The sequence below is a fragment of the Coturnix japonica genome, chromosome 20 (assembly GCF_001577835.2).
Source record: "Coturnix japonica isolate 7356 chromosome 20, Coturnix japonica 2.1, whole genome shotgun sequence".
Lineage (NCBI taxonomy): Eukaryota > Metazoa > Chordata > Aves > Galliformes > Phasianidae > Coturnix > Coturnix japonica.
The window spans coordinates 2,386,894-2,409,046 of NC_029535.1; the positions used below are offsets into that span (position 1 = coordinate 2,386,894).

Here is a 22,153-nt window from a genome sequence, read left to right on the forward strand (position 1 = left end):
GAGAGGTTCAGATTTGACCTGAAAAGTCTCTTAGGAATATTCTGTGGGGAATAATCCAACTTGGCCAGAACACACAATAATGGGTCCCTTCCATGCCATGGACCTATTAACAGTAACAGCACTAACTCAGAAAATATAGCTTTGGAAAATGCATTGGGTTTACATGCAAACACTGACACTTTCTTGATCCCTTGCTTTGCAAAGCTGACGGCTTTGACAGGAATTTGCTTGAAATAGGGAAGAGAGGGAATCCCTCAAATTTGGGCTGGCCTGTGAACAATACATCTTGCGAGCATCTGGCACGTTCTGAAGAGGAACATGGATGAGAAGTGTTGGGAAACATGCTATTAGCAGCTGGTGACATCATGCTTTACAGGACAAAGTGGGCGGGCTGCTTAGATGCTTCACAGTACATTCAAAGAGGAAAGCAGTCCTCAAGCACAGCTACAAGCAGCACATCCGCCTTGCAGCAGCTCAGCTGAAGCACTGCCCCTTCCTCTTCCAATTCCAAGCACATCTGGCTTTTAAAATACAGATCTTTCAGACAGCCAAGAGAAACAGCTCGGAGTCAGGGACACTGAAGCACGTTTTACCTGCTGTAATGAGGAGGGAGCAACCGCAGTCAAGGATCCGCTCACAAAGAGAGTCTGCGGAGAAACCTGCAAACTGGCAGACCATACAACCAAGTTAGTAAGCAACACAAAAGGAATGGCCACAGCCACACTGTTATCCCATGATAAATGATAACAACATGCATTGATGGAAAGAGTTAGAACAGCTAATTCTGTGGTGAAGGACAGGGCTAGGATGCACCACATTTAGTTTCCATCCATCTTATGGTCAGCACCCATCCTTTCAGCTCTTCCAGTTCTTCTTCCTCATTCCCCCAAAACCAAGAGATGCTCCCAAACACTGAAGCACAGGGTTTGCTCTTACCACAACAGAGTGGATGGCTCCAATCCTGGCACAGGCAAGCATGGCTATGACCAGCTCCAGGATCATGGGCAGGTAGATGGAAATTCGGTCACCTTTCTTCACACCTACGGAAGGAAAATGAAAATGTCATGGTTGTTCCTTCCAGCTTCCACAGAGTTCAAAACAACTGTGTAAGAACACGCTGCAGAGTAAACCTGCATACACCCTCCTCCACAGCTGTGGAAGCAGCCAGAGAAATGAAGCATTTTGCATTTAATAGATTACCAAGCATGCAAAAAAGCTCATCCCATCTCCAAAAGCTGGTCTAGTATGCAAAAGATTTCCCAGTATGTAACACTCCCCTTGCTTCAGCCACCTACCGTGGTTACGGAGGACATTGGCAAACTGACAGACTTTGCGCAGCAACTCGCCATATGTGATCTTCATAGAATCCCCTGGTTCATTCCCTTCCCTGGAAAAACAAGATCTTTATTACTGTGCAAGCACTATAAGGGAACTGTGTACATTCAGAAGTAATCTCCCCATGGACAACACTGATGTTCTCACTTGTTCGCCTGAGCACAGAGCACAGAGTAACTGAATCCAAACCCAGACTGAAGTTCTCCATCAGTAGGATGATTTAGGTCCCCATTCCATTCAGATCACTACATCTACAAGCAATTGAATGCATGCAGTGGAAATGCATGGTACCTTCAGACAGGAGACAGAGGAAGAAGGGGCTGACAGACCCAACAGTAAGGATGGCCACACTTGAAAGGAAGCTGAGATTTATGGTATGACACCCTTGCTCACATGCCTGCAGACACGTCTGGTTGAGACACAGGCCAGCACTGTCCTGTAGGAACACCCTGCCCTTACATACCTACCTTCTGATAGCCTGGGATTAATGCCAAAGGCTGTCTTATTTTGCAAGGTCACACATAACAAATGCACGCAGGTATATTTAAGTTACTGCATTATTATGCATTATCATACATGTTATTAGTGTTACACTTCATTAAATGTGTTAAATTATGCATTATTCTCTCTGTGATTCTCCACAAACAAGCTCTTGGCTCCTGCTACAAAGGTGCCAGTTCAGTGGGACCTTGGCATTAGACACAGCAGTGTGAAGAAGAGCCAAGAGCTGCACCCAGAGATGGAACAGAAATGTCACGTTCCTCAAGGAGACAGTCTGTTACCAAAATAAAAACCTGCTGATTTAAAGGACGCTTCAGCCACTGCACAGTGAGGCAGGAGACTAACAAAGGAAACCTGAAATGAGCTCCCAGGTGGCAGAGCTGTGGTCCCCCTATGCCTAGAAAAGGAGGAGACACCTCCCCACGTCTCTCCCCAAGGCAGACAGCACAGCACCATCAGTGACTCCCAGAAGAATAGCTATCGCTCTCAGCTGCTTGTTCCCCTTGAAAAGTGTCCCCTGAGGTATGTGGAGGCACATGAAAGCCAACACCAGCTGGGGAGCTGCCAGGATGCACCTCTGTGCACAGGATCCTGCCCCATGGCCACGCCAGGCTCCCTCTAACTTGGGAGCACAAACCTCACACCTTGAACATCTCAAACAGCCCAGAGCACACAAAGTCCAGTGCTGCATTCTAGCTGAAACTGCTGCTTCCTCTTCCCCCATTAACACGAGCAGAGGGAGGGCTGCTGCGACACTGAAATGTGTTAAAGAAATACACCCATTTCCCACGTAACTCCCCAACAAGGGCTGTTTTGCATCAGCATGACAGTGCCAGGGAGCCATGCGCTCTGATGGCAGATGTGCTCTGGGTAGAAACAGCACAGTGGCGCATGTACAAGCTCTGCAACTTCTGCTGCAAGCAGGATGGGGCTCTCAGGACTGGTGGCTTCATCTGGGTCACCTGTTTTGAAAACCACTCCTGGATCTGTTGTTTATAAACTTGACCCCTCACTCTGGATACTCATTCATACTTGTGGATTCCACAGTGCTCCAGCAATCAGGCCCATTGATACCTACACTGCTGCACGGCCTATCTTCTGACCCAGGGTTTTAGACAGAGGATTCCTGGTATGATCCTGAACCAAGTTTGACCCCATGTAGATGCAAAGTGAAAATCAATGGGAACAAGAAGCAGCACTCAGTGCAGGCAGCTCAGCCCTGGCTCGTAACCAAGAGCATCACTTGGAACTACACAACACAAAACTGTTACATGGGTTCCTTACAACAGGGCTCACAGCTTGTAAAGAGAAAGCAGGAAATCACAGGGTTTCCTTTTAGATTTTATTACTTGAAGGTCAAAGATTCAAGAACTGATTTCAGGGTTGGACTGAGCAGCTGTAACCGATCTGACTCAAAGCAAGAGAAGCTGCTTCTGTTACACTGCTGCCAGCCTTTACTATGCAATGATTGCTACTAAGGCATCTAAGCTATGGAGGTACAGCAACACTGAGCAGCGTGCTGTGCAAAACAGCTTGGGGCCAGACACACAGGAGTGCTGCAAACCCAGCTCTGTGCTTCAATAATTGCATTGGGTTTATGTGGCAGGTGTTGGGTAGTAGAGGGCTGTATGGTAGCCTGAGTGAGCAGGGAGAAAAGGAGGTACTCCAGCCACAGAGCAGAATTTCCCTGCAGCCTAGACAAGGCTTGTGATAGAACAAGCTGTGCATCTGCAGCCCGCAGGCACCATACAGAGCAGATCTCCCTGTTCAGCCACATAGGACCTATGGTACAGCAGTGGATGTGGACTGAAGGAGGTACAGCCCTCAAGGCCCTGAAGGAGCAGGGCCCATCCAGAGCTGTAGCCCATGGAGAAGAGCTGCAGGGAGCAAGAGGCCTGTGGGAGCTGCCACCTGCTGGACCAGCATCACTTCTGAAGGATGAGCCCCATAGCAGGGTCCATGTTGGAGCAGGGGATGGAGAGCTTCAGCCTGTGGGAGGCATACACAGGAACCATTCAGGAAGGAGAGCATCCATGGAATGGACATTCCTGTCCTCATCTCACCCCTTAAGTCCAGTTCAGTATTTTCTCCCTTTCCTCATTTGAGGAGGGAGAACAAGAGAGCTGTGTGTGGGAGTTCAGCCACCTCATAGGGTAAAACCCTAACCATCTCCTTGCACTACAATTATAACACCTCCAAATAGGAGCAGGAGCACTGCAGCCCTTTCCTTGGCTCCATCCTCACAGCTAACATCAGCAGGGGTGCCTCAGGCTTCAGAATGATGAGATCAGATCTTAAGATCTGCACCTTAATGGAGTGCTGGCCACATCTCTATAGAAGATGCCCACTTGCATCTCCTGCAAAGGCCTCTGAGCACACTCTCAAGAGCAAGCTTCCTTTTGTCTGAAAATAGTTTGTAGTGCCCACAGCTACACTTGGGCTGCAACAGCACTCAGGCTGCTCCATGCTTTTCTCTGGCACAAAACTGAACACAATTACACATTTCAGATGGAGCATTTAGAGGAATGCCCACTTGCAAGCTACAAAGTAAAGTACCGCATGTCAGAAATGAGTTTGAATTCCTGGAAGCAAAGCTTTTTGAGCAGCATCTTCCCTCTGGTGCCCAGCAGATAAAAGCCAGAGCTATCAGCCCTGAGCCTCTCATAGGGAGCTCGCTTGTCCAAATTCAACTGACAAATAAATAAATACAACTCAAACAGCATGACAGCAAGGCGCTCAGCTCCACAGCCCTGACTGCATCTTCTTTAAGCGCTGCTGATGAGAACCAACAGCAGTGGCTCTGCTGCAATGGGAGGTGTGTGACTGAGCTAACAGCAAGACTTCCTCTGAAACAGAAAGCAATTTTCGGCTCCTCAGGCCTCCCAGAATGGATGAAATATGTGGCAAACCACAGGTTGAGCCTGGAATTAGACCCTGCATTTGACAGCTTGCGATCCAAAATGTTACATCATCATCTGGACCACAGCAGGGATACATTTGCATTTTTCAGCACTTGAGAAGCCTGTGTTTTTACATACTCCACGTTGTGTGCATACTCAGCTGGAGAAAAGTATTTTTTGGCTCTGCTGAGCCTCCCACTGACTTCATTAAATGCAAGATCTTTAAGGTAAACACACAGATGCGCACCTTCCAGAATGCTCTGATGAGAAAGGCAAGTTTCCTGCATGGGTGAGAGCCTCCCAGCTGCCTGCAGCCATTCACCTGGGACCACACAAGGACAGCAGTCACCAGCTGCACAGCAGCACGCAGGACACCAGTGCCAGGCTCTGCACAACACAGATGGGAATCCTGAATGGTTATCACCTCTGCAGCAGAGCCACGCTAATGGGAGGATTGCAGACTGGCTGCCTGCACAGCCAGGAGCCTGACCTTGGAGATGCAGAGCTGCTAAATCAAGGCGAAGCCTCCCTGTAAGAGCGATCACACAGGTTAGCAAAAGATTTAGCGTTGTGCTGTGCAGTAAGAAAAACGGTTTGTAGGAGCAGGTAAGTGTTTCTTGAGGCACATTAACTCAAGCAGTGACCCTGTGGAGCAGCCAAGGCTCAGGAGCAGCCACATGGGAGCAAAGCTGTGGCAGATCCACGCCTGGGCAGCTGCACTGCAGCAGGTTAAACAGTTTTGCGCTCCATCAAGCATCAGAACTGACTACCAGGCTTGTTATTCCTCAGCCTGCTCCAGCCAACACATCACATAACCAATGGAGCATGACTGTCCATCCAAGCACACTGAGCCCATTTCAGCTGCTAGATCTCAGCTGCAGTGTAACAGGCAGCAGAAAAGAATGGGAGCTTCTTAACCTGCTACAATTCCAAGGAACACATGCTTCCCAGAGCATCCAAACAGCCTCAAGTGAAGCTGAACCACCAATAAACCAGTAGCACTCTCCCATTTCTCTCTTTCCTTGGAACTGACTAATAATTATTTGAATAACCTGTTTGAATAATAGGGAATAGAGCTTCCTTGTACTATGCTGACTGAGCAATGGCACGGAGCAGCAGGAAGCACAGGTTGCATCAGTGGGAATTATGATTTGCAAGGTAATTACCAATGATAACTGTGGTCTACAAGGGTTGTAACGCCAGTAAGAGTAGCTGGTGCACAGGAAAGTGATGAAGTGAAGCTGAGCAAGTGAAGTGTTAGAAGCTGTCAAGATCTGTCAGACCACCCACAGACCCACAGTGTGTCAGCTCTAATTAGAGAGGTAAGATAAAGCTTTAAAAATAATACAAATCACACAAACCACAACAACCAGGGCACAAAGCCAAAGCCTACCCAACCCTTGTCAACATTACTGCTGAGAACTTTTGTTTCTCCTCTAAACTCCTGTGCCCACATCACACCCAAATAACAGCAGTGACTAGTTAACAGACAGGGGTGCTCATCAGCCCTGGGGACACCAGCTGTCAGCCCCCCAAGGACAGCAGGGATCTGGGGCATGGCTTGGCTCCAGGTGGAATCCAGCAGCAGCATGGAAAAGCTTCCAGCAGGGCAGGCACAGGGACTGTGAGAAGGTTACTCCATTGCCATCCAAACCACAGCAGTCAGAACTGTCCTGAGCAAGGAACCAAGCTGGTGCAGGAGCAGCGCAGGATGGAGACAGCAGCCCTCCAGCTCCCCAGCCAGCAGCACGTCCCAGAGCTCAGAAGGCAGAGATCTTTCCACACAAGCTCCTCCTCACGTGCAAGGTCATAGGGGGCAGCCAGACAGTCCCTGGCTTCCCATCTCTCAGGCTCCAGAATTAGAGCAGCCAAAATGCCAGGCACGGTGTGGCTGGGCCGAGCCACAACCATCTGGGGAGCGGGTTCACATGTGTGCCACGTGGGCAGCAAAGCCCCCAGTGGTCCAGAGCCGTGCCAACACGCGCCTGCCGCATGCAGAGCTGTCATCGTAAGCCTCCACGCTGCCATTTGGCCTCACTGCATTCAGAGCCAGGAAACCTGCAGTCTGAAGGAGAGGCTGGGACAGCCTGGTGGCTTGGTAACAGCCACCCAGCCTAAAAATGGCCATGTGTCACGCTGCAGCTCGCCTCGCTCATCCGTCTGACACAGGAACGGTGCTTGAGTACTGGAAGCCCTTCAAATCTGTCCTTGAAAAAGCAGAGTAGGTTGAGATTGAAGCCTGAAGAGCTCAGTTGTGCAAGAACAGTTTCACTTTAAAAAGAAAAAAAACACACAAAACCCCCACCACCACCACCACATGTATTCGCTTGCACATGGATTGTTCAATATGGGAATACTCCTAAACTGACTTCCCAAAAGCACAAGCACAATCCAGCAGGATTCCATTCCACACACCATATAGGATTGCAGAAAGCCTCCAATCAAACACTTCATAACAGTGGGACAGATCACCCACCTCAGTAAGACGCAGCAGGAAATACCCAGCGGAGTTCTGGGAAGGCTGAAGGTTTTTATAGGGGGTTGCCAGAAAGCTCAGCCTCCACATTCCCTGCGGTCACACTCAAATCCTATTGCATCATGGCAGGATCAAGAAAGAAGAAGTTGTGTAAGGGCAGCGCAGCCAGGGAGGGGCTGGTGCAGGGTTTTCCCACCCCGCACCCCCCCAGAAACATTTGGCAGCACTGTATGAGAAGACTGCAGGGCAAACCTGGCAGCTGCAGTCCAGGGGAAAGGAAAAACATATCCATTTATCAGCATCACCTTCTAATTCTAAGTCCACACAGCTAACTTGGAGACTCATTTTCCACTCCACTGCCCTCTACACACAGATCTAACAAGGCTCCACTGTCAAACCTGTCAGTGTGAACTAAGCCATTTCAACCAGAAGCTGACCACGTACCTGGAGTGAGCAGGTTCCTACTGCTGCAAGAAACCCAAACAAGGGCAGCACATGGTGCACAGTGCCAAAGCAGGGCCTGCTGAGCTGCAGTCAGCCTCTCCCTGCTAAGTGCCTACCAGTGCCTGTCCTTCACAGCACTGCTATATGATGGTTATCTCTCCAGAGACACTGAGCCACCACCTGCTTTACAGGCAAGGAATCGGGCTTCTCATTGCCTGTGAAAATGGCCATATGGGAACACAGGCTAGAATGAAAACACTAAAGACAACTGCATGGTGTCCCATAGCAAAAACCCCAACCAACCTTTGTCCTTCCTTCTCATTAAAGACACTCACAGCTCCTCCTACTACCCACAGCCTTTCTGAATCTGAACAAGTACCAGATGCATCTGAAGAAATAATATTCCCTCCTGCATGGATGGAAGACGTTCAGCAGGAAGGAGAATCCTGCTCTTCTTGCAGCTTTGTTCTTTCTGCTTGTTTGATTCTGGGTATCCATCAGGTAGAGGTGATATACATTAACTGTCGGTATGTTGCAGGTATTTTACAACATGGGAGCAGCCAACAGGAAAGAAAATGATATCTTATTACCTATTTTATTTAGAACCCGCTCCATTTAGCTTGTTTTAAACAACATGCCTTAAGGATTGTGGTGTTGCAACAGGGCTCCTTCAGCTGGGTGACCTCAGCCATCACTGCCGACCCTGTGAGCCAAATCCTCTGGATGCTGCAGGAGAGGAAGATAACTGACAGGAGAAGAAACATTTTAGATGTTGACCATAAGGAATACTGTCAGGAACATGGACTATTTTTACCAGCCCAACAGGAGGGGAGCTTATTTCCAGCACCACATGCTGAGCCCTTGTTTAGACAATCTGCAGTCAGGCCATGACATGAGCTCCACTCAGGAGCTGCTTGCAGATGGGAAGTGCTCTGCTTTGGAAAGTGCTGCATCCCTGCATGTGCTGCCAAATTGCCAAGGCCTGGAAATTGAATGCCAGGCAAGTCGATTTCAATGGAGGCTCAAAAAAACATCCACTGAGCCCACAGTAGGAAGTTATGCCATTAATCAGGTGGTCTTTCAACTTCATGCCTTGAATCTCCACAAGGTGATGGCCAGATGTCATCTGCTGGACTGCCCTCTTGTTCGGTGTCAGAACAGCCCTTGGAAGATGCTCGGTGGTAATGCAGAATGCACTCAACTCTCAGGTATGTGGATGCAAAGAATAAAACAAGAAGCAGGAAGGTCGTCCATTTCCTTGAGGGATCCCCCTAAACAGTGAGCAGACACCTGCTAACACAGCCAGCTGTGAACTTGCTAAAGCTCGTGACTTTGTACCACTCCATATATCAACCAGCGGTGTGCAGAAACACAAGCAGACCCAGAAGGCTGCTCCAGCCAGAGGGGCTCCAGCACAGCATTGTGTGGAGGAAGGCAGCTCCTGGTGCTGCTGAGAGCCAAGGGGTTTTGTCAAAGCACTTGTAAATCAATAGCACAGCCCTACAGCTCTGGCACAGAAACCCACCAGGCACAAGGTACCCAATATCTGCCACAATTGCAAGACACAAGTTGCACTGGAAACAGAAAAATCCCAGACGAACTGTGCACACCACCCTCCCTGTACTTCCCCAGGTGGGTATTGTGCAAGCACGCACCCATAGGCATGCAGAGGTGGCTCTGAAGAGGTGTAAGCCAGTGTTAGGACAGTGGTGTAAGAAGCAACTCAAGAAAGATGAGTGACTCCTCCGTGCTGAATCAGAGCCGGACCCTCTGTCAGTCCAGTGAGCAGCATGAGAAAAGCAAGTAAAATATTAAATCAAACTAGATAACATAGAAGCTGCCCCACATCTTGTGTATATTGAAGTACAGCACACCAAGCAATAGGATGTTCATAGCAGCTCAGTCAAGAGCCTGCCAGACTAAACCAAAATGCTGCATCAAGTCAGAACCAAGGCCCAGAACCTGGTCTCCAAGAGCAGCAGCAGGACAAGCTGTTCCATTCATGGGCAAATTAGTTTCTTGATTAACGTTTTTTACAAAGCCTCATGAAGACTGGCTGAGAAAGGCTTTACCCACATGCTATGGCACCAAGCTCCAGCTGGCCTTCATTTTACATAACCCCATCAACCCTGCCACTATTCCATTCACACAGTGACCCTACTCCCACCTCCAGCACCCACTGCACCACTGGGGATGGTTCACATCACCACCAGGCTGCTTGCCAGCACACCTCACAGTTTAGAGCCCTCTCCAAAGCCATCCAAGCAGCCTCCCAGCCCTGCATACAGGCCCTGTGAGCTGCTCCATGACCTGGTCAGCAGCTCTGCTATTTCACACGCAGCTTCCTGCAGCACTCTTAGGGGCACAGCATTTAATCCCAGGCATTTAGTGACATCTAACTTGTTTAACTGGTCAAATACTTCCTGGACGCTCCTTTGTATTTATACAGGCGGATATCGTATACCTGTCAGTAGCAGCTACCAAGGAGTGCAAAGCAAAAGGCTGAGAACAAACAGCTCTGATTAACCAAAAACAAGCTGCTCCACTGCCTCACTGCTGCCTTGTGCTCCCAAACAGGACAGCTTCCTTGTCCAACCCCTTAGCATGGAGCAATCACACCAGTGCCATGCTCCTACACTGCCAGGGTGCTCACAGCAGAACCAACAACTGCTGCTAAGGACACATGCCAGCCCTCTGCTTTGTCCTACCCTGCCAGCTATCCCAAGACAGAAAAGGCCGTGGTGTGGATTTATGTATGCATGGGGAGGCAGGATTTGGATTCAATGAATTTTGAGTGTCCCTTTCAGCTCAGGATACTCCATGGAATCAGCCCTGAGAAGGACAGCACTGTGTTTGTGTCTGTGTGTGTGTGTCTGCTGAATAACATGATGCTTTTAACACCAACTCACATCCAGGAGAGCACAACTCATGCATCGCTCCTTTGACTGGAAGAGCACAGGACAGCCATAGCCTGAAGAAGGCATTTCACTGCTCTCACCCATTTACTTCAGCCCCCTGGCACAGTCCTTCAGCTGGAAGCCGTCTCAGAGATTTCACTAGAAATGAGGATGGAGGACACAACACAGAGCACAAGCTATTAACAGAAATGCTCAGGATGAAACAACCTCGAGGTATGACAGAAGAAAGCTGGCAGGAGCCAGATCTCAGCACAAACACACACAGCCTCCAGAAACAAGCACTCAAGCACAGCAGCTGCTTGCACTTCCACTACACCATTAACCACACCAGGAGGTGACTGTACCTGCATGTGGGACAGAAGAAACCCCAATGAGATGAGTGAAAAAACACTTCTCCAGAAGTGTTCAAGTTACAACAGCAATGTGTTGTAACACTCCTTGTTTTAAGGCTAGGTTTCTGCTGATGCTCCCCCGCAGCCAAGCAGCAGCGTTGGGAAGGGCCCTGCAGAGTCATCACCATCTGAAGGAAAAGCACTGCTCTCAAGCATTCAGGGGCAGCTACTATAGAAAGCTCTGCAATCCCCTGGTCGGCAGAGACCAGTAGGGTCACCCCTTCCCCAGTGAATAGAGGCAGAGCCCTACACCTGGATGGTACAACAAGCATACATCAAACACACGGTAATTTTTCCATAGCACTTCTTGCTGCTGTAGGACTTCCTCTGGTTCCCCTGCAGCTGGGGGCATGGAGGGGGGGCAGCAGTTTGGTTGCACCTGTACTCCAGCTTCTCTCTGGCTGGAGACCACAGAATGGCCTGGGTTGGAAGGGACCTCAAGGATCACGAAGCTCCAACCCCCCCTGCCACAAGCAGCGCCATCAACTTCCCTATTTAATATCAGCCCAGGCTGCCCAGAGCCCCATCCAAGCTGGCCCTGAACACCTCCATGCACGGAGCCTCTCTGAGCAGCTGTTCCAGCACCTCACCACTCTCATAGTAAAGAGCTTCCCTTGGTATCCAACCTAAATCCTCCCTCCTTCAACTTTAAACCATTTCCCCTTGTCCTGCTGTTACCTATCCCTGAAAGAGTTGAGGTGGACATTGGGAAACACAGCCTTCCCAGGTTAATTATTTTTTTCTCCTTTAAACAAGCTGCACAATTCAAGGATGAGTTTTCGCTGTCAGAACAGCATTGAAAGTGGCAAATCATCCAGGAAGTTACCAAAGAAACAGAGTCCACTTGGCACAGGGTTTGAGTGTCCTAAAGCTGGTGGGAGTAACAGAGCAGAGCACATCAGATGGAAGCTGACTCTAATTAACACAAAGAGATTCAGAGCTGTTTAACAGCCAACATCCTCATTTACAGCATCCACACACATGACACTGATAGAACACACTGATACCTGTGAAGATACCCAAAGGAATTAAAAGAAAGCACACAAACTCATTCTGATCTGGATTCTGGAAACCAAGCAGTGAGTAAGTACTGCTTTGCTTTCCAATCAATTTTACTGACCACAGCCATTCTCTTTATGTTTGTTACTGAAAGATGAATTAGAAGAAATTCTTATACCTGCTGGCCCCCTAAATCCTTTATCACATTTAGATGAACACCTTGTTGCATTTAGATCTAGTTCCAGAAGAGGAAAGATCCGCATTTAGTCTTCCATTAAAGCAAAGCTGCAGTTGAGCTCTGGCAGCCATCACCACCTCTTCTCTTTTCTTTTCTGCATGCGTCCCTTCATATGCAAACACAAGAAAGCAGAAAGAAAAAGAACAGATCTATCCTTCCAAAGGTGGCAGAAGCTGCAGCCCCACTGCTAAACCCACAACCAATGGGGAAACTACAAGCAGTGCGTGCCAAGCTCCAACTTCTGCCTCATTTCCATCAGATACCACCAGTGCTTCACCCCACATCGGTTACAGACAACGTGCTTCCCTTTTTCAAACCCCATCTGGTTAAATTTTTACCTCCACTGCCTCACCAGGCAGACGCTCCCACTAGATGATTAACAGGCATTTCAACAGAGATGAGAGTTTGCCCACACAGTGAACATAACTCCTACGGTTGCCAGGGCAGGAATCTACCTGAGCTGCACCCACCAAGTGAACAGCCCCCTGCTTTCCATACAGCTACAAAAGATTTCCCTTTTCAAAACAGCACTTTATCAGGCATTTCCTGCTTCTTCTGTTCCTTCTTAGACCACATCAGCAATACCAAACAGAGAAAGAGGAATCAAAAGCAGCAGGGGCAGAAATACTTCTAACGTTCACAAGCAGCACGAGATATCATACAGAAACAGGCAACGGAGAAACAGCAAGTGCTTCCTACCAACCCAGGAGGGTCACTTGAACTACAGCTCCAACTGCACCAACAGGGTGACACCCCAGCAGTGTCACCTGTGAGCAGGTCATATAGCATGGAGCAATCCCACACACCACTCTTGGTGCTGGAAGAGCACATCCAGCTCTGAAAGTTGCTGGCCCATTGTAGCTTTGCTTCATAGCCTCAGAGTGGGACCCACGCTGTCCTGTTCCGGCAGCAGTACACAAGTCTTCAGAGCAGCAGCACAGCCCAGCTGGTGGAAGTGCCAGCTCTCCCCAAGCTTCACACAGCCATAGAGAACTGCTCTTGCTTTCACCAGGACACATTTCTTCCTAGAGACACCCAGAAGCGCTTGGATTTATTTCTTCCCTTTTTCCTATTTCCTCCCCTCTGGAAGTGAAGCCATGACATCTAAAACTCTCATACAGCCAAGCAATGTTAACCTCAGCACCATCTCAGGCTACAGGCAGAACTTGGCCGTGGTATTTCAACACTCTAAATTCTCCCTAAATTCTCTTAGGCTTTTGGAGGCTCTCATTCCCCTCTTGACCGCTCACCCACTATGACAAATCTCAAGCGTTTCTAGGAAGCTGGGCTTGTTCAGTAACAGTGTTAAAGGCAAAATGGGAGAGGACAAGATGACAGCAAGTATATTTTGTTACTGAAGATAAGCATGTGCCCTGAGAGGCATGTGTGCTTCCCGGAAGAGTGATTTTACAAGTAACAACCCTTAGCCCAGCTTCTCAAGGCCCCAGTGCCATGAGTTCACAGGTCAGCACTGCACATGTCATGCTGACCATGCCTCTTCTGCCTCTCACACCGTTACCTTTCACAGCTGACAGCCCCAAACAGCACCAGCCACAGAATCAGTCTCATATCAGACCCAAGCTGGGAGAAATTAACCCAAAATCACTGTGGGGATAAAAGCACGTTAAGGTGGAAGATAGCCCATATGACACCCATCATTTGCACCATGAGTGTTGCTCGGCGTCACAAATACCCCACAAAGGCTGGGAGAATAACAAGAAAATCCCTCACTAAGACCAAATGAGAGCTGCATGCTGCCATGCTGCCAACTGAGTGCCACATGAAAGGCTGTGCCCGCTGCCCCCAGAACAGCTGGCAGCTCAGGATCCTGCCAAATGGCTCTGTTTGCTGACACACCTTCAGCAGGGCGAGCTTCGTTCAGAAGCTGAAGTCATTTCACATCTGAGCGAGCTAGAGAATGTGTTTGACTAGTGGGGAAGTAAATACTTCCCACCATTTCGCCTGTGTAAGATACAGTATCACCAGCGCTATTATCTCTAGGCAGCAAGTGCCATTTTCTCCTGCTGAAGCAGCAGCCATATGGATAGAAATACCTACATGAGCCAAGCTCCCCATCTGCAGCTGTATCCATACCATAGGAACACGCTTCTTCCCGTAGCGTGGTTGTTACAAAACAGCCCTATGACAGCCACACACAGTTTGGCTGCACAAAACTACTGACACTCAGGACAGCTCTTTGTAGTTGGAGCACCTGGTGTTTTTATCACAGTGACAGGAGGGCTCCTGAGCCACACACAAACAAGTCACTGCATCCTAACTGCCCGGGTTATGCTCTACTTTGGTTCCACACTGCAGCCATGGGAACACAGATGCAGTGCAAACACTGATTGTGAGGTGGGTGATATTTGGCTTCTCCAAATATTGACTACTCTGGAAATAAAGACCAAAAAAAAAAAAAGGGGATAAAGGGAATAAAACACACTTCATTTTTTCTTCCCAAAGGCTGAACTTGATAAGGCAGCCTTTAGGACAGCACCACTGCATTATAAACACCCCAGTACAAAGCACCAACATATAAAGCTCAGGACTGTTTTTACAACCTTTCCATCCCAGGAGCAAAGCCTGCCAACCCCACGGAACAAGGAAACAAGCTCAATTTGCATCTCAGCCCCTCCTGAACCCACATCACCCACAGCTCCCTACCCTGTTAGGGGCACGGCCCCATGCACACCTGCAAGCGGGGACAGCCATGTAGGGGCTGTGGGCATCACAGCACTTCAGCACAGCCTGTAATGGCATGGAAAGCAAACACTTGCTGTATCAGGTATAGAGCTGAGCTCTTCACTGCTATCGTGCTTTAATTCACCCCAGCTGCAACCAACACCACACATACACCTTGACGTTACGTTCTATGTAACAACAAAAGGACTTTACCAGTAAAAAGCCACTTTGTCGCCGAGTTTCTTCTCACCGACGTTCCTATCCAGGAGGTTGTAACAGATGTTGGTCTTCGCCCCTTTCATCCACTCGACGAAGATCTCCCCCTTGGTCACATCGAAGTTGTACCTGAGGAACGGCCCCGAGTGCTGCTGCTTCCAGTAGAACTCCTTGGCGATGTCACCCCAAAACTCTACAAAAAAAGCAACGGGCACAGCTTAACAACGCGAAGGGCCGAGAAACGGAAACCGCTCCGACACCACAGGGACGGAGAGAGAAGCGACCCTCACCCTGCGGCTCCTCCACGGAGCGCCGGTACAGCCGCCTGTAATCCGGCAACGAGGTGACGTGAGCCGCCGGCAGCAGCTCGGGCCGCGGCCGGTACAGCCGGGCCTGCTCCTCGGGCTGCACCATGGCGGGCAGCGGCGGCTCTGAGCGGGATCGCGGCGCTCAGCCCGCTTCAAAGCGGCGCGGAGCCGGGGGGCGGGGACGGCAGCGCCCGAGCGGCTCCGCCCGCCGCCCCCGGGGCCGTTGGTGCCGGTCGGCCCGGAGCAGCCGAGGGGAGAACGGGAGGAGGGCCCGGCCCAGCTGCGCGTGTCCCGCTGTGTGCGGCCGACCCCGCGGGTGTCTCCCGTCGGCCATGTCGCCCTGTCGGCCCTGTGCCCTCAGCGGCTGCGTCCCGCTGTCAGCCATGTTCCCCCGCCGGCTGTGCGGCCCCATTGGCGGTGTGTGGTGTCGGCTGTGCCCCCATCGGTGCTGTCCCCACACCACTGCTGTCCCCACACACCAGCAGTGTACCCCCATAGCTGCCCTGTCAGCAACACCTGCCCCATCAGCGGTGTCCCCATGTCCCTCTCCCCTCCCCAAGCACACTGGGAGGATGCTGAATCCTTGAAGATGCAATCTTCAATATATATATTGAAAATAATCCTTCAGCACCGATGGGTATCATCCCTGCCAATGGAACTTTACCACATCAGGGTTGCTGCTCGCCATGTGGTACTTAGTGCTGGGGCCCAGGAACACCCAGAAGATAAAAACCCAGAAGCTCGTGCTTGGCACGTATTCCTGTCAGTGATTAGGTCCAGTCTATTCTGGGATCCTTGGTATTTTCCATGTTCAATACACACCCTCGGAGCGTTGTGTTGCTACACAGACAGACCCATGGGCACCCAGGCTCTCTATATGGGCAGACATGGCACAGGCACGGCCAAAGCCTGCAAGGTGTTTCCCTCAGCAGCCAGTGCTGTCATTACCTCCTGAAATATGGAAACATCCTGGTCTCTCTGCAGTTATATCCTAGGCTCCAGGGCACGGGCAGGATGCTGCATGACCACACTTTGCTGCTCCATCTCCCTTGGCTCCAGAGCAGCTTGCATCCAGCTGGGCTCCTGCCCTGGAGCCAGGCCTTGGTGGGGCAGAGCTCAGCTCCAGGCTCACCAGGAAACCTTGGGAAATCAGCTTCTCTTCAGGCCCTTCACTTCCACTCATAGTAAAGGAATAAAAAAGCATAAATAGGGCACATAGGGTTTTGCATAGCAGGTGATGGAGTGTTCTGGAGGTTAGCTGTGTTCAGGACCAGCTCTGAGCAATAGTCATAGAAGGGGCACATCCGCAGGGATGTGGCTCTTCCCAATGATGTTTCCACTCTACTTCTCATTTCAGAGCCAGGCTGGGCAGCCCTTCACATGTGCCAGATGAATCAGCACATCGTGGTGGTGGGGTTAAACACGAGGACGCACATCTTGCTGCAGATCAAACTCCTCTGTGTTGGCTGCAGGAAGAAATTTTAATCAGCGCTGTGATAACAGCCTTTGGGTCCTGCTGAGACTTATCAGTGCTTTTGTTTGCAAATGGGGCTGCTCGATACTGCTGCAGCTCTGGGCATTGTGTGGGCAGCCATGCAGCCCCTGGGCTCCTCAGTCCTCTCCTCCTGCTGGCATGGGGAGCTAAAGTGGGTCTGGTTGGGAAGAACCAGGTCTGAGCCATCCCATCCCTCTGCTGTCACAGGGAGACAGATGGCTGAATTTCAGGCTTCAGAGAGAAGCTGATGAATATCAGAGCCCGATGATTTCGCCTTCTGCAGAGTGCACACAATATATTCATAATCATTTTGCATGTAGATGAGCTTATAATGCAACCATGGTTTTAAATCAAACCCAGGAGACACATTACTGCTGTTTGCTTGAGCTTTCAGAGTGATTGAGCCACACAAAAATGCTTTTCTGTCTCCTAGATGGGGCCAATTAACCTTATAAAGATGCTCTCCCTCTCACAAAGGCTTGTTTGTTTATTTGGGCTCTGCTGGTTGCTGCTGTTTTCCATCTGGAAGATGGAGCCGAGTCAGAGAGAGAGAGATGGTGGACATTAGGCATGCAGAGGAAGGTATACCAGGCTTCGAAGAGTCTGTACTGGTCTGCAGTGCATTAAGAGAGACAGGTTCAGGAGCTGCTTTTGCCATGGGGTTTCATTGGTGTCTCATGACTCCCATGGCAGCGACGTGCCCTCTGCTGCTGAGCTCCAGCCCTGCAAGCCTGAAGTGCCAGCCATGCCAGCACCACTGGGGCAGTGAGACAGAGTCTGGGGGGGCAGAGATGTGCAGCACATGGGGCCAGTGATGTGGGGTCCCAGGGGTCAGTGATGTGCCTCCAGTTCATGACAGCTATGTTTCATGGTGCAGCACATCCCAGCCATGGCATCCAAGCACACACATCCCTGCACTGTTCCCTGGCACCCTCTGCTTTTGCCCTAAACCTGGAGCAGCCTGGAGCTGAGAAAGCTCCTCCAGCTCCCAGCATTAAGGCTACTAGCTGGCTGCACGGGGGTGACTCAGGGCTGGTGGTCAGCCCTGAATCCTGATACCTCACTTGAAACAGCATTTGCTCCTGCATGGAGATGGGTGCAGAGAAGGGCTGGGAGCACAGCTGGGCTTCAGGTCAGCCCAATGCTTCTGAATGGGAACTCTTTCATTCATTGCCCAGGACATCACAAAGCCTCAGGAGCTGCCTTCACTGTGGCTGACACCCACAGGGGCTGTGGCAGGCAGTTGCCAAGGGGCACCTGGAATAGGAAAGCCAACATTTAAGGTGGTGGCTGCAACACACTAATGAGAAGACTACTAAAAAGGCAGATTTTATTCCAGCTTTTTTTTTTTTTTTTTTTTCATAGAGATTTTTTATTGTTTATTTTTAAACAGACTCGGTTTAGATTTTTGTTTTCTACAATAATTCAATGTAAAAATCCCAGTACAATATACAACAGTTTGAATGTTTGGAATAAGAAATCCAGCTTGGGGAGACACGTAAGTTCAGCTAGGTTCTAACACAGGTAGGAAATTCTCTCCACCCTCTCCCAAATTCACCAGCCAGGAAGGCATTTGGATGGGATCGCTTTACAAATGTCACCTCTGCCCCATCCAGACTCTGGCTGCCTGTGTTGCAGTGGGACACATCACCTCAGGAAGGGGTAGAGACCCTGCTCCTCCATGGGGTGGTTGGGAGCCTCCAGCATTACAAGGCAAAGTCTGCATCAAGTGAGCTGGCTGGCCTTTGTGTGTGAAGGATGTAGGATGCTCTGAGAGGGTCCTCCACGAAGGTCCCTCAGGGTCTGGGGCTCCCATGGGATGGGGAAGTCTGGAGAAGGAAGGCCTGTCCTCCCATAGGCAGTGCCAGCAGTTTGTGCCCTGCTGCAGTCGAAAGTGGTAGGGAGGGAACAGTCATGCCTTTGCATGGCCCAATCCAAGGGAAGGAAAACAAAGATGATGCAAGGGTTGCTGGCTTGAGGGGCTGAGCGGTCATCTCAGTGTATCTCACTGGCCTGGGATCTGGAAGCCACTTTGGCTTGGCCTGTGGTACTCAAGCAACTTGGGATGGTCCTGATTGAGCAGCCTGGAATGGTCCCACTCAAGCTACACGGGATGGTCCTGCTTGAGCAATATGTGAAGGCCATGCTCAAGCTACATGGGATGATTCTGCTTAAGCAGCCTGGCGTGGTCCTGCTTGAGCAGTGTGGAATGGTCTTGCTGGAGCAGTATGAAGTGATCCTGTTTGGGCAGTCTGCAATGCTCAAACAGCACAGGGTGGTCCTGCTTGAGTACCACAGAGCAAGCAGCAGTGATGGCTCCTCATGTCCCACAAACATCACACTTAAAGCCATGTCTGGCCTTTCTTGACACTCTAGGAAATCCTCCATTGTTTGGAGAAATCTCTTACGGGTGTGAGTGCTTCAGTGGATTCCAAGAGACTCTGGCTGAGCTCCCATGTTCCACAGGGTTATTGCTAACAAGTCAGAACACCAGTGACTTCAGCTGAGTTTTGCGATCTAATAGCAGAAATCTTCCCACTTCCCCAGTGACCAGTTCCAGCTGTACAGCTCAAGGAAGAAATGTTTCCTGACATCCAGCAGGAATCTTCCAACCTGCAAGCTATGGCTATCACTGCTGCTATGCAAATGTCATGAGTAGCAGGGATAGGGTGGCAGGCTGGCCCTTCATCCAACCTAGCCTCAGCTCAAGTCTCTGTCCTTCCTGCTTGCAACAGGGATGGCTGTGCTGGAAGTGGCTTTCCTGGGTTGGTGAGGGATGGGATACAAGGCAAAGGGAGGAGGAAGAGAAGGGGGCAATAACAGCAGGGGACAGATGTGCTAGGAGTAAGAGTGCAGGATGGAGGAGAGCAAGAACAGCAGGAGGGTGGGCTGGGAGAAGATGGAAGGCAGGATGGAGTTGGGAGGTGAAAGAGAATGAGAAGATGGCAAAGGAGGGAAGTATGAGTTGAGTGAGGATGAGTGGAGGTCAGGAAGAGGCGGCGGGGAAATCAGTGAGGGAGGTGGGACACTTAGAAAATGAGGAGGGATAGGAAAGTGGAAGAATAGGAGGAGAAAGTGAAACTGGGAGGTGAACAATGATAAGGGACGGTGAGATTGCAGGAGAAAAGGTATGAGGAGAGACAGGGCAACAGCCAGAGCTGAAAGAGTATGAAAAGGGATGGGGAAGGATGGAAGGTGGAAGTGGGCAGGAGGGACAGAAACTGAGATGGAAGAAGAGGTGAGAGACAGAGGAAAGAAAAGCAATAGGAGATGGTGGAAAGCAGAGGAGGACAGTGAGATACAGGGAAGATGGAAAGTGAAGGATGACAAAAAGACTATGAAAGGTTGCAGGAGGATGAGGAGAACTGGACAGGTGTTAAGGAAGAGGAAGAACAGGAGGTGTTGGGGAGCTGAAAGGGATTGGGGACAGCAGGAGCTGGAGGAGAATGAAGGAGCATAGAAAAACAGGCAGTAGAAGAAGACAGGAAGAGAGATGGTAGGTGATGGAGGACAAGGGGGGGGGGGAGGGAATAATGCTGGAGGTATGAAGAGATGATGGGAAATCACAGAATATCATACAATCTTTTGAGTTGGAAGGGTTCTTTAAAGGTCATCTAGTCCAACTGTCCTCCAGGGAACAGGAACATCTACAGCTAGAAGAGATAGATGAGAGATAGAGAGGTGCTCAAAAGTTAGAGAAAGACAGAGATTGGTGGGAGATGGAGAAAGATGTGAGAAGATGATGGGAAATGGAGAAGGGGTTGGAAATGTTGACAGCTGGAGGTGCAGGGCAAAAGTGGGAGGTGAGAATGGATTTTGAGGTGGGGAAGTGGAGGAGGATGAGGGAGGTGAGGAGAATGGAGGAGGTAGAGGTGGATGGATAAAGATAGGGAGGGGAAATGAAATAAAGCAGGATGTGATGATGGTGGGAGCTCATGGAGGATGAGAAGGGATGGTGAGATGTTGAGATGAGGACAAGGTGATGGAGGATGAGGACAGATGAGACAGGGAGGTGGGAGGAAGAAAAGATGGGATGTCGATAACAAGGGATGGGATGGGATGTGGTGGGAGATGGAGGAACACAGGAAGGAGAGATGGGAGATGGCCAATGGGAGAACATGGCAGGGAAGAATGAGATGCGGAGGTGACAGAAGTGAGGGGATGTGGTGGCTGACAGAGAAGCACAGAAAGAATGGGGACATGGTGAGTGATGGAGGAGCACAGTAAGGATGAATAGGACATGCTGGGTGACGGAGGAACATGGCAGAGAGGGATCAGACACAGAGGTGAGGTGACAGGTCACAGGAAGGAGGAATGGGAGGTAGGTGATGGTAGAACACAAGGAGGGACAGCATGTGGTGGGTGAAGAGGGAGCAAGGAAAGAGGAGGTGGCAGGTGATGGGAGAATAGAGAAATGAAGGACGGTGGAAGGAAGAATGAATAGGAGGTTGTGGGTGATGGAGAAGCAATTAGGGGAAATGAAACATGATGAGTGATGGAGGAGCATGGAGGAAGGGATGGGGAACAGTGGGCAACAGGAGCTCTGGAAGGGGGGGATATGGTAGAAAATGGAAATGCAGAGAAAGAGAGGTAGACTGTGGAGGGCAGTGGAATATGGGAAGCAGAGAAGAGATATGTGGATGATGTAGGAGCAGAATAAAGTGGTGTGGGATACCATGGCCAATGGAAGAGCACATGAAAGTGGAAAGGGATGTGACTGAGGATAAAGGAGAATAAGAAGAAAGGATGGGATGTGCTGGGAGACTGAGGAGCAGGGACAGAAGGGGTGGAATACAAAAGATAGAGAAGGAACATAAGGAGGGGTGTGACACAAGAGATGGTGGAGGAGCTCAGGGAGGGGAAGTTTCATTCAGTGAACCTAGAGGGGGGCTGGGACCTGCAGGTGATGAGGGCAGGAAGCTGGGGCAGTGATATGGGGTCTGTGAGCAGGTTGGAGTGAGCAGCTAGGCAGGATGGGGCAGGGAGGCATGAGAAATGCCAGCAACATGAGAACACGGAGCTGAGAGGTGTCTGTGTGGGGTGAGAGTCCATGAGGACACGGGGGTGATGGCAGGGAGCCATGCGGCACAGCCACGGTCAGTGCTTGGAGATGGGGAGCGGATGGGACACCAGGTGTGGGCAGCTGGCAGGGATATTGAGGACAGGACCTCCCACCCCTTGCTGCCCCCTGCAGCCTGGGAAAGCAGCACCGAGGGTGCGGGAGGGTTTGCAGGGCTTTTATTTATCAC

General features: G+C 50.3%; 2 protein-coding genes across 8 annotated transcripts in view; both read right to left on the reverse strand.

The window, feature by feature from the left end:
• Positions 1-15,568, reverse strand: part of ACSS2 (acyl-CoA synthetase short chain family member 2) — a 28,628-nt gene extending 13,060 nt beyond the window's left edge. For 2 of the 7 annotated variants that reach the window (XM_015881360.2, XM_015881364.2), the window contains exons 1-5: positions 15,392-15,567; positions 15,099-15,294; positions 1,296-1,387; positions 937-1,040; positions 594-666 (exon numbers count right to left, since the gene is read on the reverse strand). In XM_015881360.2, the coding sequence (XP_015736846.1) occupies positions 594-666; positions 937-1,040; positions 1,296-1,387; positions 15,099-15,294; positions 15,392-15,515 (589 nt within the window). In that variant the 5' untranslated portion in view covers positions 15,516-15,567. Of the gene's footprint in view, positions 1-593; positions 667-936; positions 1,041-1,295; positions 1,388-15,098; positions 15,295-15,391 lie in introns of all 7 variants that reach the window. The other 5 variants (XM_015881366.2, XM_015881359.2, XM_015881361.2 and 2 more) reach the window with 5 other exon arrangements.
• Positions 15,569-18,374: 2,806 nt separating this feature from the next.
• Positions 18,375-21,806, reverse strand: LOC107322855. Its single transcript, XM_015881371.2, has one exon. The coding sequence runs from the start codon at positions 21,772-21,774 to the stop codon at positions 20,590-20,592; it is 1,185 nt and encodes a 394-aa protein (XP_015736857.1). The 5' UTR covers positions 21,775-21,806; the 3' UTR covers positions 18,375-20,589.
• Positions 21,807-22,153: the final 347 nt, after the last annotated feature.